The 13610-nt window shown below is 46.0% G+C and overlaps 1 protein-coding gene across 5 annotated transcripts in view; it reads left to right on the forward strand.

Annotated features, from left to right (window-relative positions):
- SRGAP2 (SLIT-ROBO Rho GTPase activating protein 2) overlaps positions 1-13610 on the forward strand; it is a 97859-nt gene that overhangs the window by 14659 nt on the left and 69590 nt on the right. The window contains exon 1 of one of the 5 annotated variants that reach the window (XM_042013570.1): positions 6892-7027. The exons of the other annotated variants lie outside the window; for them this stretch is intronic. Coding sequence (XP_041869504.1) covers positions 6961-7027 — 67 coding nt within the window. The 5' untranslated portion in view covers positions 6892-6960. Of the gene's footprint in view, positions 1-6891; positions 7028-13610 lie in introns of those variants that run through there. 5 annotated transcript variants of the gene reach the window in all.

Genomic DNA, 13610 nt, shown 5'->3' on the forward strand with positions numbered 1-13610 from the left:
TGATGGCAAATTGGTTAATAACGTGGTTACTCTAAATAAACTAATAGTGCAGACAGGGTGTCTTTGTATTTTTCTACACCTACTATTAATTTGCTGGCGTGGAGATTTTTTTTTTGGGTTAATTTTAGTTCTCTTGCTCAGCCAGATGCAGCTTTTTTGAGCATAAATTCTGTAACCATCCACTCAGTCCTTTGGAGAGTTGTGACAGCAAGCAGTGATTCTTCCCTAGAAAGGCTTAAAATGCCATTTAATACTCCAGGCTCATGGCCTGAACTCACCAAGCTGCTTGTTAATGGCTTAATTGCTGTCATTTTGATTTGGGTAGAGGTTATTTTCAGTTTTCTCCTGTTGGCAGGGTTGTTCTAGATGAAGTCAGAAGTCCAGTGAGCGCAGCAAGTGGAAGAGAACTCATCAGTGAGTTCATTTTTGAGGGCTGCTTTCTTTTTTCTTTGCTTGCTAAAGAGGTTCCTTGATGATATTTTCTTTAATACACCGTTCACATGCAGCAAATGGGGAAGAAGCAAAACCCAGTTTCATGCACGAGAAGTCGGCGTGGATGACTCAACCTTCATCTTTTATAGGTCCTGATTCAAATTCATTCCCTTGTTTGTAGCAGTGGAAATGTCACCAAATGTTCCCACTGTTGGGAGGGCTGGGAGTGACTCCTGCCTCGGTGCTGGAGTGCTCCAAGCTGCCAAAGGTGGTGGGCTCCGGCTCCTCCTGGCAGCTCCGGGAGAGAAATGGGAGCCTGGATGCAGAGTGGGAGGATGAATCACTTTTCTGTTCCTTTTGGACCCAAAGTGGAGCCAGGAGGAGCTTTTGGCTCTGCACAGCTGCAGATAGAAGGAGAAATCCTGCCTAGGATTTGCAGATGTCTTAGGAGCACCGAGGTGCTGATGGGGCTCCTGGGGCTTGAGTAACGTGGGATTTTTTTAAAGGCTGATATTTCTGTGACAATTACAAATCACAGCAATTAATGTTCATAGAAATTGCCTGAGTCCATGGCTTTATTTTTGTTAATGGGATATCATTCACAAAGAATTAAGAAGTCGTGCTGAGATGAGCAGCATCCCTGGGCACTGGCATTTATTCCCAGCGTGTGCCTGCTGGTTTTGATATATTTGGATTTCCTTGCCAGTGGTAGAGGCTAGCTGGTGTTGTTCTCTTCTTGGAAAGCGGAGTGGCTGCTGATTTCAGCTTCTGTGCTGTGTGGTTTTGTGATTGACCCAGTACCTGTTGTCTTTGTCAGTGTAGGAATGATGCTGGATCAGTGGGATTTTAGTAATTCAAGGTGGTTCAGGAAATTCAATGGAAAATTGACCCTCACTATTTGAAACCCCAGCAATGTGCCAGAGGAGCACCTGAATGATCTCTGTACAGCCCCCAGCCAGGTAATTCAGTGGAAAATTCAGGTAATTCAGTGGAAAATCACGGGATTGTGGCTCAGTGCAGGCACACTTGGAGCAGTGTACCTGGGATATATTTTTACTGTGTGAGCACAGTTCACTGTGCATCTCTGTGCTGTAAATCTCTGTGCCTTTGTCTGTCAGGGATAGTCTTTAGAACCTTATCCAGATTGGAAAAGGAGGTGGCCTGGAGGCAGCAGCAGCCAGCTCCTGTTGGGAAGGTGGCACTTCATGGTCTGGGTGACACGGTGGGGATCGGTCACAGCCTGGACTTGAGGATCCTGGAGGTCTTTTCCAACCTGAATGTCGTGTGATCCTGTGAAGGAGCTGGTGGCTCATGGATGTGCTTCTTGTCCTGTGCAGCTCTCCATGCCTGCGCTGGTGTTTTCTCTCAGCAAGTTCTCCTCTCCTGTTGTTTTTAGGCACAAACTCCACTCTGCACTGAGCGGGCAGAGCTTTAAAATCCCCAATCTCAAGACTGCCTCGGCTCTGACTTCCCAGCCAGACATCCAAGGAGAAGCTGTTTCAGGCTTTAAATAGCTCTGGCAGGGAGGTGGACAGGAGCACACAATGTGGCCGTGGGGCTCTGGGCTATTCTTAGCGGACAATGGCCGGAATGAAAAGCCGCGGCCGCTGCAGCACGTTCGGGCCATTGTGTGCTGTGATGTTTTCAATTCTGAGAGCCACAGGTCCTTCAGCATCTTCTCCTCGTATTGGAGACCTCTCACTGTTTTTCTTTGCTGGGGAGAGTGGAGCTTCTGAAGGGAAATGGCTCCTGAGAGGAGATCCCAGCGTGCCACAGGAGGAGCAGCCTTGTCATCTGTCGTTGACGCAATTTTGAAAAGAGGGAACTGAAACCTCTTCAGGAAAGAATTTTCTGTTCGTTCTATTTTGAGTGTGTTGTGAAATCAAGGAAAGTACAAGCTGATCTGAAATTTAAATTGGGATGGTTGTGGATGCTGCAGCAGGAGTCAATGCTTGAAGTGTGTGGTGGCATGGCGAGTGTGCCCATCGGGCAGTTTGGGTTGGAGCTCTCCTCTTGGAGGATGGAATCTGAAATCCTCTCTACAAAGGACAGGTGGAAGAAGTAGTTTCTCTTACAGCTTTATTTTTAAGGGCAGAGTTGTTTTTTTTTAAGGCGAGGAAGCTGCCACATGCTTCTGCTTCCAGTGGCTGCCACAGGGGAAGCAGCTGCTGTCACCAGGCACCTCGACCCCTTCCTCTGCAGCCTCTCGAGTTTGAGGAAGGTAATTTGCATTGCTGAGTGGTGTGGCTGATGCAAGCTGCATCGGTGTGAGCCCAGTCCTTCTGTCCATCATCTGCAAGGCTGCTCAGTGTCACTGTGCCTAAAAAGGAAGTTTTTCAAGTCGGGCTGAGGTGGGGAACTGGAGAGGACCAGGCTGTCTTCAGATTGATTGGCTTGACTTCCTTCCCATGCAGTGGTTTCTTAGCTACACTTCAGGAGATTAAAAGCTGGACATCCTGTTCTAGGGGAGGCTTTACCCCTCTGGCTTGCTCTCTGGGTTACTTGGATGTGGGAATGCTGTGAGGATGGGTGCCTTATGCTTATCTCGTTAATTCCCAGTCCAGCACAGAGCACGCTTCCAGCCACGCTGTGGGACAGCCAAGTGTAACGTCAGCAATGGTGCTGTGAAACGCAGGGGGTTTGCTTCAAATTCCTTTTTGTCTGCCCTGGCTGCAGCAGCGTGTGTAATTCAGGGCGTTAAAGCTTGCACACGGACTCTCCCTTGCTGCAGAGCATCTGTACTTGCTGTGTAATCCATGTTCTTCACGCAAATGACTGTGTCCAGGGTTTGTTGGTGGGGTTTTTTTTTAACCATAATTTTATTCCTTTTTAATTACAGCATCCTCTGCAGATGTTGGAGTGTCATAAAAATGAAATGTGGAAATGAATGCAAAGTTGTCATGGCTTGCTCCAGATTCTGGGTAGTAATTAAGCTGTCGGGGAGTAGTGGAAAGTTTGTCTGCTTTATCTGTGTGTCCTTTGTCAAATGACCTCTGGGCTCGTTAATGGGAAAGGCAAATGTGCAATGAGCTGGATCCAGTGCCTTGGCTGGATCAGCGTGTCTGCTTTGGCAGATAAAGGATAAAAACTCCCCTGGATAATCAACTCCAAGATTTGGGGGGTTATTTAATAGCTGGAGCCATTGCTGATTGCTGTCAGGGGAAATTGAGGTAGAAATGAGCAAGAATACCCTGAGTATTTTTTCTTTCTGGTTGGTAGGAGGGAGCAGTGGCACGGTGTTAGTGCTGGGAGATTGCTGGTGTAACTGGGAAGAGCAGCTGGTGAATTGGACAAACGGGTCCAGAACTGGCTTAAGAGGGACAGGACCAGCTCTCAGACCTAACAGTGACCTGATCCGTTCATATCTCTGGAGACTCTGAAGGACTTGAGGCTGCCTGGAACCCCCAGTGCATGATCTGCTCTTGGGTTTTATAGCTGGAAAAGCTGGAAGGTGAAAAGATAAGCCGTAAGTGGATCCCAGAAGGATCCACATTTCCTCCCCTCTGTCTGCTTTTAAAGATTTTTCTGGCTGTCTCTAACACGTTCGACAGATCATTTTGTGTAATCCTGTCTGGCAATTTGTTTCAAGATGTTGGTTTTTTTTTTTTTGAAGCTCTTGTCTGAATGTTTTGTCCAGATGGTCTCAGTGTGAGTCAGACTGGAAGGTGCAGGGGCTTGCTTTGATAAGGTTACTCGCTCTGTTCGGAGAGTTGATGGCTTTATGGGAGTGAAAAAACAGATCTCTCATGTTAATGGGAAATTACCATTCAGGCTTTTACAAAACAAAAATAGGACCAGAGCATCTGAAGCTTTCACTGCTCATTTCCCTCTGTAAGTTATTCTGATGTTCCTGTGAAAGTGTTGGATTTTAAATGGTGCTAACAAATCCATCTGTCCTGGCTCTTCCCAGGAATGTGTCTCCATAGTAAATAAAGGTCCACCACCATGAGAATTTACAAATGTCAGTCACAGCTTAATGGCATCAATGATTTATATACCTAACGAGCAATAAGAGCTTATGAAATGTCGTGTATTGATAATTCATAATTCTGCTGTGCCAATAACTGGATTTCCTAAGTTATCTGAGATGTTGTCAGCATATAAATCAAATTTAAATAAGTTTTATTGAAAGTTACATGTGTAACTTTCTCAATGGAGGTTTTACTACTCCATTTATTTGTGTGTTCAGTATTGTTAAGATAATGTAGACCTTCCTGACACAGGCTTTTGCTAAGTATAGATATTTCCAACAAAACCCCTAAACCCAAACCAGATGCTCATCATTTTGTGCATAATAATGAGATTGAGAAACACAGATATCCCAGGCTTGGTTGGATCTCTGGATAAACTGGCTCTGGAGGAAGTTTCCTTTCTCTCACTCCGTGTTTTTTCCTCAGGGAGGATGGAGAAACTTCCCTCACTAACCTGACCCTGGGTTTGCCCTGAAACTGCGCTGGTTGATCCAGGAATCCCTGGGCTCTCCGAAGCCTCCTGGCGATTTCTGGCCTGTCTGTGCTGGGCTGTTGGGCTGGTTGGTTGATTTTGGGTGTGTTGTTTTCAGTCCCTGCGCAGTGAACCAACACAAACATTCCCAGTGCCGGGGCTGGCAGAGGAGCTGTGGTGGAGCCTTTGTTCCCGTTCCGTGTTGATTTTGGCCAGGGTTGTCCCCAGCTCGTTCAGGGGCTCCTCTGGCACATGGCTGGGCCTTCAAACATGCAGGGTAAATAAGTCACACCCATTGCAGCAGTCAGTGGGTTACGTGTGCTCGCGTTTCCTCCTGTCCAAGTGGCTTTGATAAATCTGAATTCAAACTTGAGCAGCCTGGGCTGGTGGAGGTGTCCCTGCCCATGGAACCAGATGGGCTTTAAGGTCCCTTCCAATCTGAACCAGTCTGGGATTCTATGAATATGAAATTTGAATTTTTTTTTTTTTTTTCTTTTTAGTGCTGATTTCTAGGGGCTGAACTACACCGTGCTGGTGTAGTGGCATTAAGCCAGTGAAAAGTGAAGTGAGTTAATCAGGGCTCAGGTCAAGCTTGACCTGTGCAGAGGAGACCCAAACCAGCACTTTTCCTGCCAGGATCAGCCTGGAGAATGCAGTATGTGATGCTTCATTTCAGGGAATACTGTGTTGACTCTGTTATTCAGCTGGTGCTGGGAATCCACATTAGTGCCTGGATCTGTGTCTCGTGCTCTGGCTTCAAATTATTCTAAGTTTTATTTGTACAAATATGTGTAAAATACAGGGGTGTTTCTCCCTTTGACACCTAGTGGATGGCTGCAGTTCGTGTGGTGGGTTGCACCTGTGTTTCTGTGGAAGAAGCTTTTTTTGGGAACTAAGTGATTTTTTTCCCCAGGGAGACCGGGATGGGATCAGAGAGGAAAAGAAAAAAAAATCAGATGAAGACTTTAATTTCATTGTAGGAGTTACTACTGTACAAAGACTGGGCAGAACCCTGTGTATCTTCCAACCAGGGTATGTAGTAAGGTCTTTTATTGAACCTTGAGTCATTTATTGTAAATGCTGGAGCAGTATAAATGGTTTCTAAATGATAAAGCACATGTGTGTGTGTAAAAAGGAGGACCTGAATTTTAATGCCAGCTCTCTGACAAAGGCTTATGAGAAATAAGCATCTCCTTGTTCCCGCTCTGGTCTAAGCTGTGCTGATTAATGGGTGTTGCTGGAGCTGACAATAAACTGATAGAAAAATGATGATTCACATAATTCGAGCTTTGCAGGCTCTGTCAAATACTCATTTCTTCCTTTACAAGAGGTGCAGTGGAGTAAAATGTGAGTTCCTTTCGAGACAGCAGTGCTGCACTTACACACTTCACACAGCTGAATATTTATACCTGAAGGAATTTGTTCTGTGGATTGGATAGGAAACGCCTGCTTGGGATAGCTTTGCTTTCATTGAGTATTCCTGCTGTAAACTCCTTTTGAATGTGCACAGACTGAGCCAGAGAGCAAGAGGGAGACTGGAGCACTTTCTTTTAACATAAATGAGTTTTGTGGTTTTCAATTAGGCTCCTGTCCGGCTTTTAGGTGTGTTATATCTGAATTAAAACAATGCTCCAATTTGATTTCTTATGCAAACAGTTAAGACTGATTTATCATGAACTCTCCTGCCAGCTGAAAGAGGCTGGAGTTACTTTGATTTTATGGGGTGTTTTAATGGCAGGTGTTGGTGGGGAAAATGAGAGGCTGCTCTGGAGGAAACGAGCTCTGTCATCATTGTCCACTGGTGGGCAAATAACCTGGACCTTTTTGATGTTGCTCAAGTCAGCTGTGAAGTGTCTGTAATGATGCTCATTATTCACCTTCCCTGGAATGCTCAGGGTTAATTAATAGCCCTGAAAACCTCCCAGAAACGCACACAGCGGGACTGGCAGGGAGGCACTGACGGCTCCAGTATATTTGACTCACTTGTTGACTCCTGGGGACAGTCGCTGTCCTCCTCCTCCATGGACTGAGAGCTTTTCCTGGTGTTCCAGAGGGAAGAGAAGGATCCTTCCGAGGAGATCCTTCATGGTTCAGCTGTCCAGGTCCACGGGCTGCTGGCCTTCCCCGGGCTGGGCTGCTCGGGACCGACCAGGTGGGTTTATCTGAACGGGACCCAGACTGGGAGGGGATGTCCTGGTGCCACCAGGGAAGGGTCTTTGTCCCCAGCATTTCGTTGCAGGATGCCTCTGGAATAGTGGGACTAACCCAAGGTTATCTTTCACTCTTATATAATTACTGGATTTTTAAATGAAGCCTCATCCTATTCTCCTTTTTTTTGCATCTTTAAGGAATATTCCAGGTGAATTGGTGTTGGTTTTTTTTAACACAAAGCAAGGGTGAAACTTGTCCATGCAATTAAAAAACCAACCCCACGTGTATGTGACTTTCCCCTCTCTGCCTAAGACAGCCCAGGAATTTGGCAGCCTGCTGGAAGTGATTTTGAAATTGAGTTTGCTGTGCTGTGCTTGAGGAGTGTTTACATGTCCCCTTTTGTTCCTCTCTTCATTTCTTTCTCAATCATTTATTCATGTTAACATGTTAGGTACCAAAGAGGAGAGGGAGGCAAAGAAATCCTGAGGTGAAATTCAATTAGACAGCGGCATTAATCATTCTGTTTGTATCTCTTAATATCTGACATAATTCACCAAAGGATTTTCCTTTAATTGAAGAGATTAAGGCATGTAAGTTGTAAATTGCCACTTTTGTTCTAGCAATTTTATTCATTTGACAAATATACTTGATGTTTCTTTGCATGAAATAATCGTGTGCAAGAGAGCAACTCTCAGGTCTTGTGGATGGGGAAGAAATAGGGATTTTTTCATGTTAATGCTGCTTCTGGGTTCTTGCATCCCACATGCTTTAGCATTTCCAAACTTTGAGCACCCATGACAGATAAATAAAAAATTATAATATCAAATGAACTAAGTTTTTGCAGAGGCGGCCGGGAATTGGGTCTGGGGAATTTGATCCATCCCTGGACTGTTTTCCTGAAGAAATAATTAGTGCTGTGGAGGATTTCATCTGTCTGTGTGTGTGTGTGGCTGCTGCGTTCTCACCTCCAGATGCGTCTGTGTGTGCAGCACTGGAATGTGGCGCTCTGGGGATGTGTAGAGAGCTGAAATTGGGATTCCTGAGGTGAACTGAGGCACCGAGAGCATATGGGAAATGCCAGAAATAATGATCACATTACACGTTTCTGATGAATAATTCACTTCAGTTTAGGGCTGTTCCACCGTTAAAATAAAGCCTTCACAATGTTTGACACGGCACAGCTGAAACACTTGGAGAAGTTTTGGAAGGCAAAAGGAGCCCTTGTTTAACTTCTCTTTTAATCAGCAGCAGCAGAGGAAATCTTAACGCTTAGAAGGAAGTCATCTGTAAGGTTCTAGGCTGGAGTTGTGGCTACTAAAGAGCTACTAAACAGCTACTACAGTGTGGAGCCAGGAGGAAGGACAGGGAGGTGAAGGGCTGCAGACAGAAACTCTCTCTAAAATAAGCCAGGAAAGCACAACAGAAACTGCTAGAAACAGGAGCTGGGAGAAACGTGCCAGAATTCTTTTTAAAATAAGAAAGGGTTGGGTTTTTTCTTCTTCCTAACCCTGAAATCCACCTCTCTGTGCCAGAGATTTGGGGCAAAACAAAAAGACAACCAAATATTTCTGGGCTGTTTTGCAAAGAGTTTTGCCACCCATCACTCCAGGGCTGTGTTTTGGGGAGAGGGAAGTGCCTGACCAACCTCTGGGGGAGGAACCTTGTCCTGATATCCCTCCAACCCCCCTGACACAGCTCCAGGTGGATCCAGGAGGTCCTGCACAGAGCTAGGATGTTCCCGAGCAGAGGAGCAGGAGCTGCTCCAGATCAGCAGCATCTTAACTCAGCTTTTTTCTCCTGGACCTGTTCTGCTGCCTCTTCCCGCTGGGTTTATTCTAGAATAAACAGAGATTTCTGTTGAGAGCAAGTGCAGCCTCTCCCTGTACAAAGGAACCTGAGGTCCTTTGTGGGCACGGCAGTGCCACATTCTTCATTCAAATCTGAAGGGAAGAGCCCTGGCTCCCTCCCTCCCCACGCCCAGGCAGCTCATGGCTTGCAAATGAATTATTACCGTGGTTCCTGCAGGGTGTTTCTGTACGTTTCCCACACTTTTGGGGCACTCGGATTCATTCTCGCACTCCGATGCTCCCTGGGGAGGCCCAGGATTGATCACTGCTCGTGAGCCTTCCCCGAACTGGATGTTCCATTCCTTCAAAACTACTTCTGTGGTGTTTAAGGCGTTAAAGAGTGGTGGCAGTGGGGATGGAAGTGGCAGTGGTGGGGTTGGGGTGGGCCAAGGGCTGGTGGGAGGAGCAGGAGTTAAACTTCCCTTCCTTGGAGCGTGATCCTTGTGCAACACGCGCTGGAAATCCCCACTCCTGCCCTCCCTCCCCGAAAGGCTCCAGAGACATTTCACATTTTAGTCATAACCAGCCTTGGCTTTGTGAGAAATCAGGAGCACTTGGATTGGAAATGTGTCCAGCACATGCTTAGCTTCACTGCTTGCTGCATTTACTCCCTGTTGTTGGCAGTATCTGGGAGCACATCTCCAGCTCCTTGCACTGATAACAGCTTTGCTTTTAATGTGATTAACACAGCGGGATTTGAGGAAAGACTCTCCTCTTCCTGAGAGAAAGGTTTGGGTGAGCAGTAGGGGAGTGTGATGGAAAATACCTGAGTTTGGTGCTGCAGGGAGACTTGGTTTGCCCTGGGCCAGAAGCAGAAAGGGAACTAAAGCAGGGGAAAAAAAAACCCCTCTATATTAAAAATATTCACCAATTTTTTGGCCATCTCTGCAGTATTGACTTTGTCACCCTGCAGGAGAGGAAACAATTGAAATAACTATTAAAAAGTTGTTTGGAGAACATAATTCCCAAAGCAATTCCTGCCTCCCAGGGCCACATAACACTCGGGGTGCTCACTACAGGAGGCTACAAAGAGGTTTTTTAGTTAAAATTATTCTCTGAATCTTGAAACTATGAATTGGGGGATGTGTGTGTGTTGTCTTTGATTGCAATAATAGTCCATAGTGTCAGAATGACTCTTAAATTGTTTATTCTGTAATTCCATGCTGCAAAACAGTGATAAAATGTAGTTTTACTACTTGCCCATGGCGTTTTTTCCAGCATCCAGAAAGTGGGAAAGCATAAACAAAGCTTTGCCTGAGGTTTTTATATTTTGGCTTGGTGTCAGTTGGGGGAAAACCTTTAACTGAGTACAGACAACCCTAAAATAGCTGTGAAACTTCCTGGAGAGGAGGAGCTGCAGTGTTCCTGCTGTTTGCACGTGGGTATTTGAAATGTATTGATGATAAACTTTTATTTCTTTTGAATAAACAGTTGTAGAAGCTAAAAATAGAGTATTATTACCTGATGTACTCAAACATGTTAGCCTTATCAGGGTTGTTTGGAGGAATTGCTCACGTTCTGCTGTTGGCATTAGGGCCATGAATCCCTGCCCAGGGGAATTTAATCTGGGTTCTGGTTTTAAACATCCTCCCCAAAAGTCAACAGCATGGCCTGTGTTTTGATGATAGCAAAGGGGACCTTCATTAGACAGAAAAAAAATTTAAATATTTAATTTGAATAATGCATGGCTTAAATACCTTGGCAACTTTGTCAACATGTTTAATTGCAGGATTCTGAGCATTTACTTAGAAGTTTTGCAGGTCTGAAGCCTCACATCAGTTTGCAGTCTGGGAATATCAGATGATTTGGGTTTGGTTTTTTTTGTGTGGATGTGGACAACCAATGTCCAGGCTGCTGTGGCCAGTGGGATTCTTTATAAAGTTACAAATTTTCCAGGTCCCAGCTGTGCTGAGGCATCACCCAAGGCAGAGGCAGCGGCTGCCACGCTCCTGCAAGCAGCACTTGTGTGGTGCCTGGAAAAGCTGGGAGCCCCAAGGAATTACAGATGCACATAAATTAGGGTGTAGGTAAGGAAATAAAAGCTGAACGTCCTCAGTTCTTCCCTGAGACCGAGACCAGCCTTAATTTTTGCTTTTAAGCACGTCTGGCGTCCTCTTCTTTCACTTCATTAATGCAAATTTCTGAGCACTCGTCTTGCACCTCAAAATGATTTCATCAATCTCTGTTGGAAAGAATTTCAGCTCCCAACACCTCCAGCTCTGTTTATATATTTATAACTACAAAGGGATTCTTGTCAGTGTGTGTTACCCATTGCTATTATTTCTCAAATGGAATATCTGGCTGTAGAAAGAATATTTACCTTTTCCAGGGCTTACAGTGGTTGTGAACCTGAATCTCCCTCCTGGCTCTGGTCTTAAACAAAAGGCTGTATTTCCTCCCCTTATATCCTTTTCACTTCAAAGCCGAGCTTTTAGATTACCAGGGAGATTCTTAAGGCTGTGATGATCAACAGCTTTTGGCTGGTGACACAGCTTGTTCACTGGAATTCTTGCTGTTAATATATAAAGGCTTTTCTAAGTCATTAAACCTCCCAGCCACACTGGGGTTGCTGGGCTGGGCCTGTCATTAGTCACAGCCCTGTTTGTAATCATGTACCAGTAAAAATAGTCAGAAATACCAAGTCCTTCACTCTTGGAGTACGGCCTCTCATATGTGATGGCAGGGGAAATGGGAATAATTTAGTGATGTGGTGAGAACATGTCAAAATATGTGATTCAGCGCATTCTCTAAAGTTACTTGTGTATTTAAACAGTTACTGCTTTTACTCACAAGTTGTAGTGTTGGATGGTTTTAACTTTTTGAAACGAATGGAGTGTTGGCTTCAAACCCAGCTGTAATCTGTCATTTGACTTCCGTGGAGTCTCCCCAGGGGATGCCTGGACATCTCATTCTGATGTTCAGCACCCGAGCGCATGGCAGCTTCCAGGAGATGGGGATTGAAAAAAGGATGAGGCACAAGATCGAAAATCGCAGCTCCAGCTTTGTCTGAAGTGGATTTTAAATTCATTTTGGCCTTTCTTGCCTTTCCTATGCTGCGAGGAGCCTGAAAGATAAGCTCGTGTTAGGCTGGGCGTGCACTTTAGTGCTCCTCGAATGTGATTCCTTCTTAGTAGGGATAACTGAGCCACACACCAGTGCTGGCTGCCACCTTCCCATTCCTGCCTGGGTCCTGCTGTCCCTGGGCTGTGGCTTGGCTCCTGCTGGTGTTGAGGTCCTGGGGCATTGCCATGGGAAGGGGCCGGCTGCGGGACCACTCGGGCACGGCCGGTTTGGAGCTGGGCTCCGCTCGGAGCAGCGGATCCGTGTGGGTGAGAGCATTGCTGTTTCATCTGGGCGGGAGCTGGGGCTTGGTGGTTCTGTTTTGCTGCCATCCCACTCCTTTCCCAAGCTTGTCATCTTTTTATACAGCGTGGCACTCGGGAGAGGGGCGGGGACTCCTTGGGAAAGCCACGGCGTGGATGCAGGGAGATGGGTGAGATACTGAGCAGCAGCTGGGGCTGCTCGTGCCTTCTCCTGGTGCCCTGTGCTGGCAGCCTGTGATTCACCCTGCTGCTATCCAGTTAGAGTGGTTCCAGCTTATCCCTGGGAAGAGCTGAAACCCTTCCTGGGGAGGGATGTGATCCTGCTTGGAGCAGGAACGTTGCTTAGAGTGCACGAGGTGACCGGGCAAGGAGGGCTCTTGGGTCTGAGGTCGCCCTTTCTTAGGTCCCTGCACGACCTGTGGAAGAATGAACAAATTGGTACAGAAGATTTGGTTCCATATTCCAGCTTTATAGGATGCTTAAGCCTTAAAAAGTTATGTTTGGGAAGTTCTTTTTCAGAAGGTGGAGGTTGCATGCTGTACACGAGCAAGGTGCAGTCTCAGTCGCTGGGTATATCCCCCTGCTCCTGCTGGGGGGAATTGTTTGATGAAAACACAAATTCTTGTCAGGAGCTCTGCAGAAATGTGCTGTGTTTGTTGTGGCTTGAGGATGTTGAGGATCATGGAATGGTTTGGGTTGGAAGGGATCTTAAAGCTCATCTCATTCCACCAGGGCACCTTCCAGGTTGTTCCAAGCTCCATCCGACCTAGCCTTGAACACTTCCAGGGATAGGGCAGCCACAGCTTCTCTGGGCAGGGAATGACAAATGTGACTAAAATATAGAAGGCAGAAGATCCTTCCTTACCCCTGAATTCATTATAAACTGGACCTGCCTCCTGCATGCTACAGGGATGTTGGAAAGGTGGTTGCAGGATGGATAGAAGTCAAGTTACGCAACTCTCCGGGATTATACAATGGTCTGTCCCTTGGTGACCCAGGTGACTTTATGATCTGGTGATGGAAACGAATAAATGGTTTGTTTTAAGTGGATGGAAAACTTTCTGTGGCCACTGAGGATGTTTGCATTATGTAGTTGTCAGCCACGTGAGCTGGAGATAAAATAGACAGAATTCAGCAATACAGGGCAAGGCTTACAATAAGAATACCTGGTGTTTAATCCTAATTTTGCCACAGGCATCTTGACCTTGAATTCATCGTGTGCTTATTCACCTTCAGGCACTTGAAGCACTGGCAGCGGGAGCAGAGTCTTCAGGAGGTTGTTCCTTGTCTTCAATGATCACAGTGGGTGGGATTGCCAAGGTTTAAAGGAAAGGAGGGGGAAAGGCTTTTTTGGTGTTTAAAGTGACTGTTAACCTAATAACCTGTGCAAATTAAAAGATGCAGAAGCGGTGGG

This window comes from Corvus kubaryi, unplaced genomic scaffold (assembly GCF_017639235.1).
Source record: "Corvus kubaryi isolate FWS band 111438036 unplaced genomic scaffold, C.kubaryi_AGA036_p1.0 split1-37355, whole genome shotgun sequence".
Classification (NCBI taxonomy): Eukaryota; Metazoa; Chordata; class Aves; order Passeriformes; family Corvidae; genus Corvus; species Corvus kubaryi.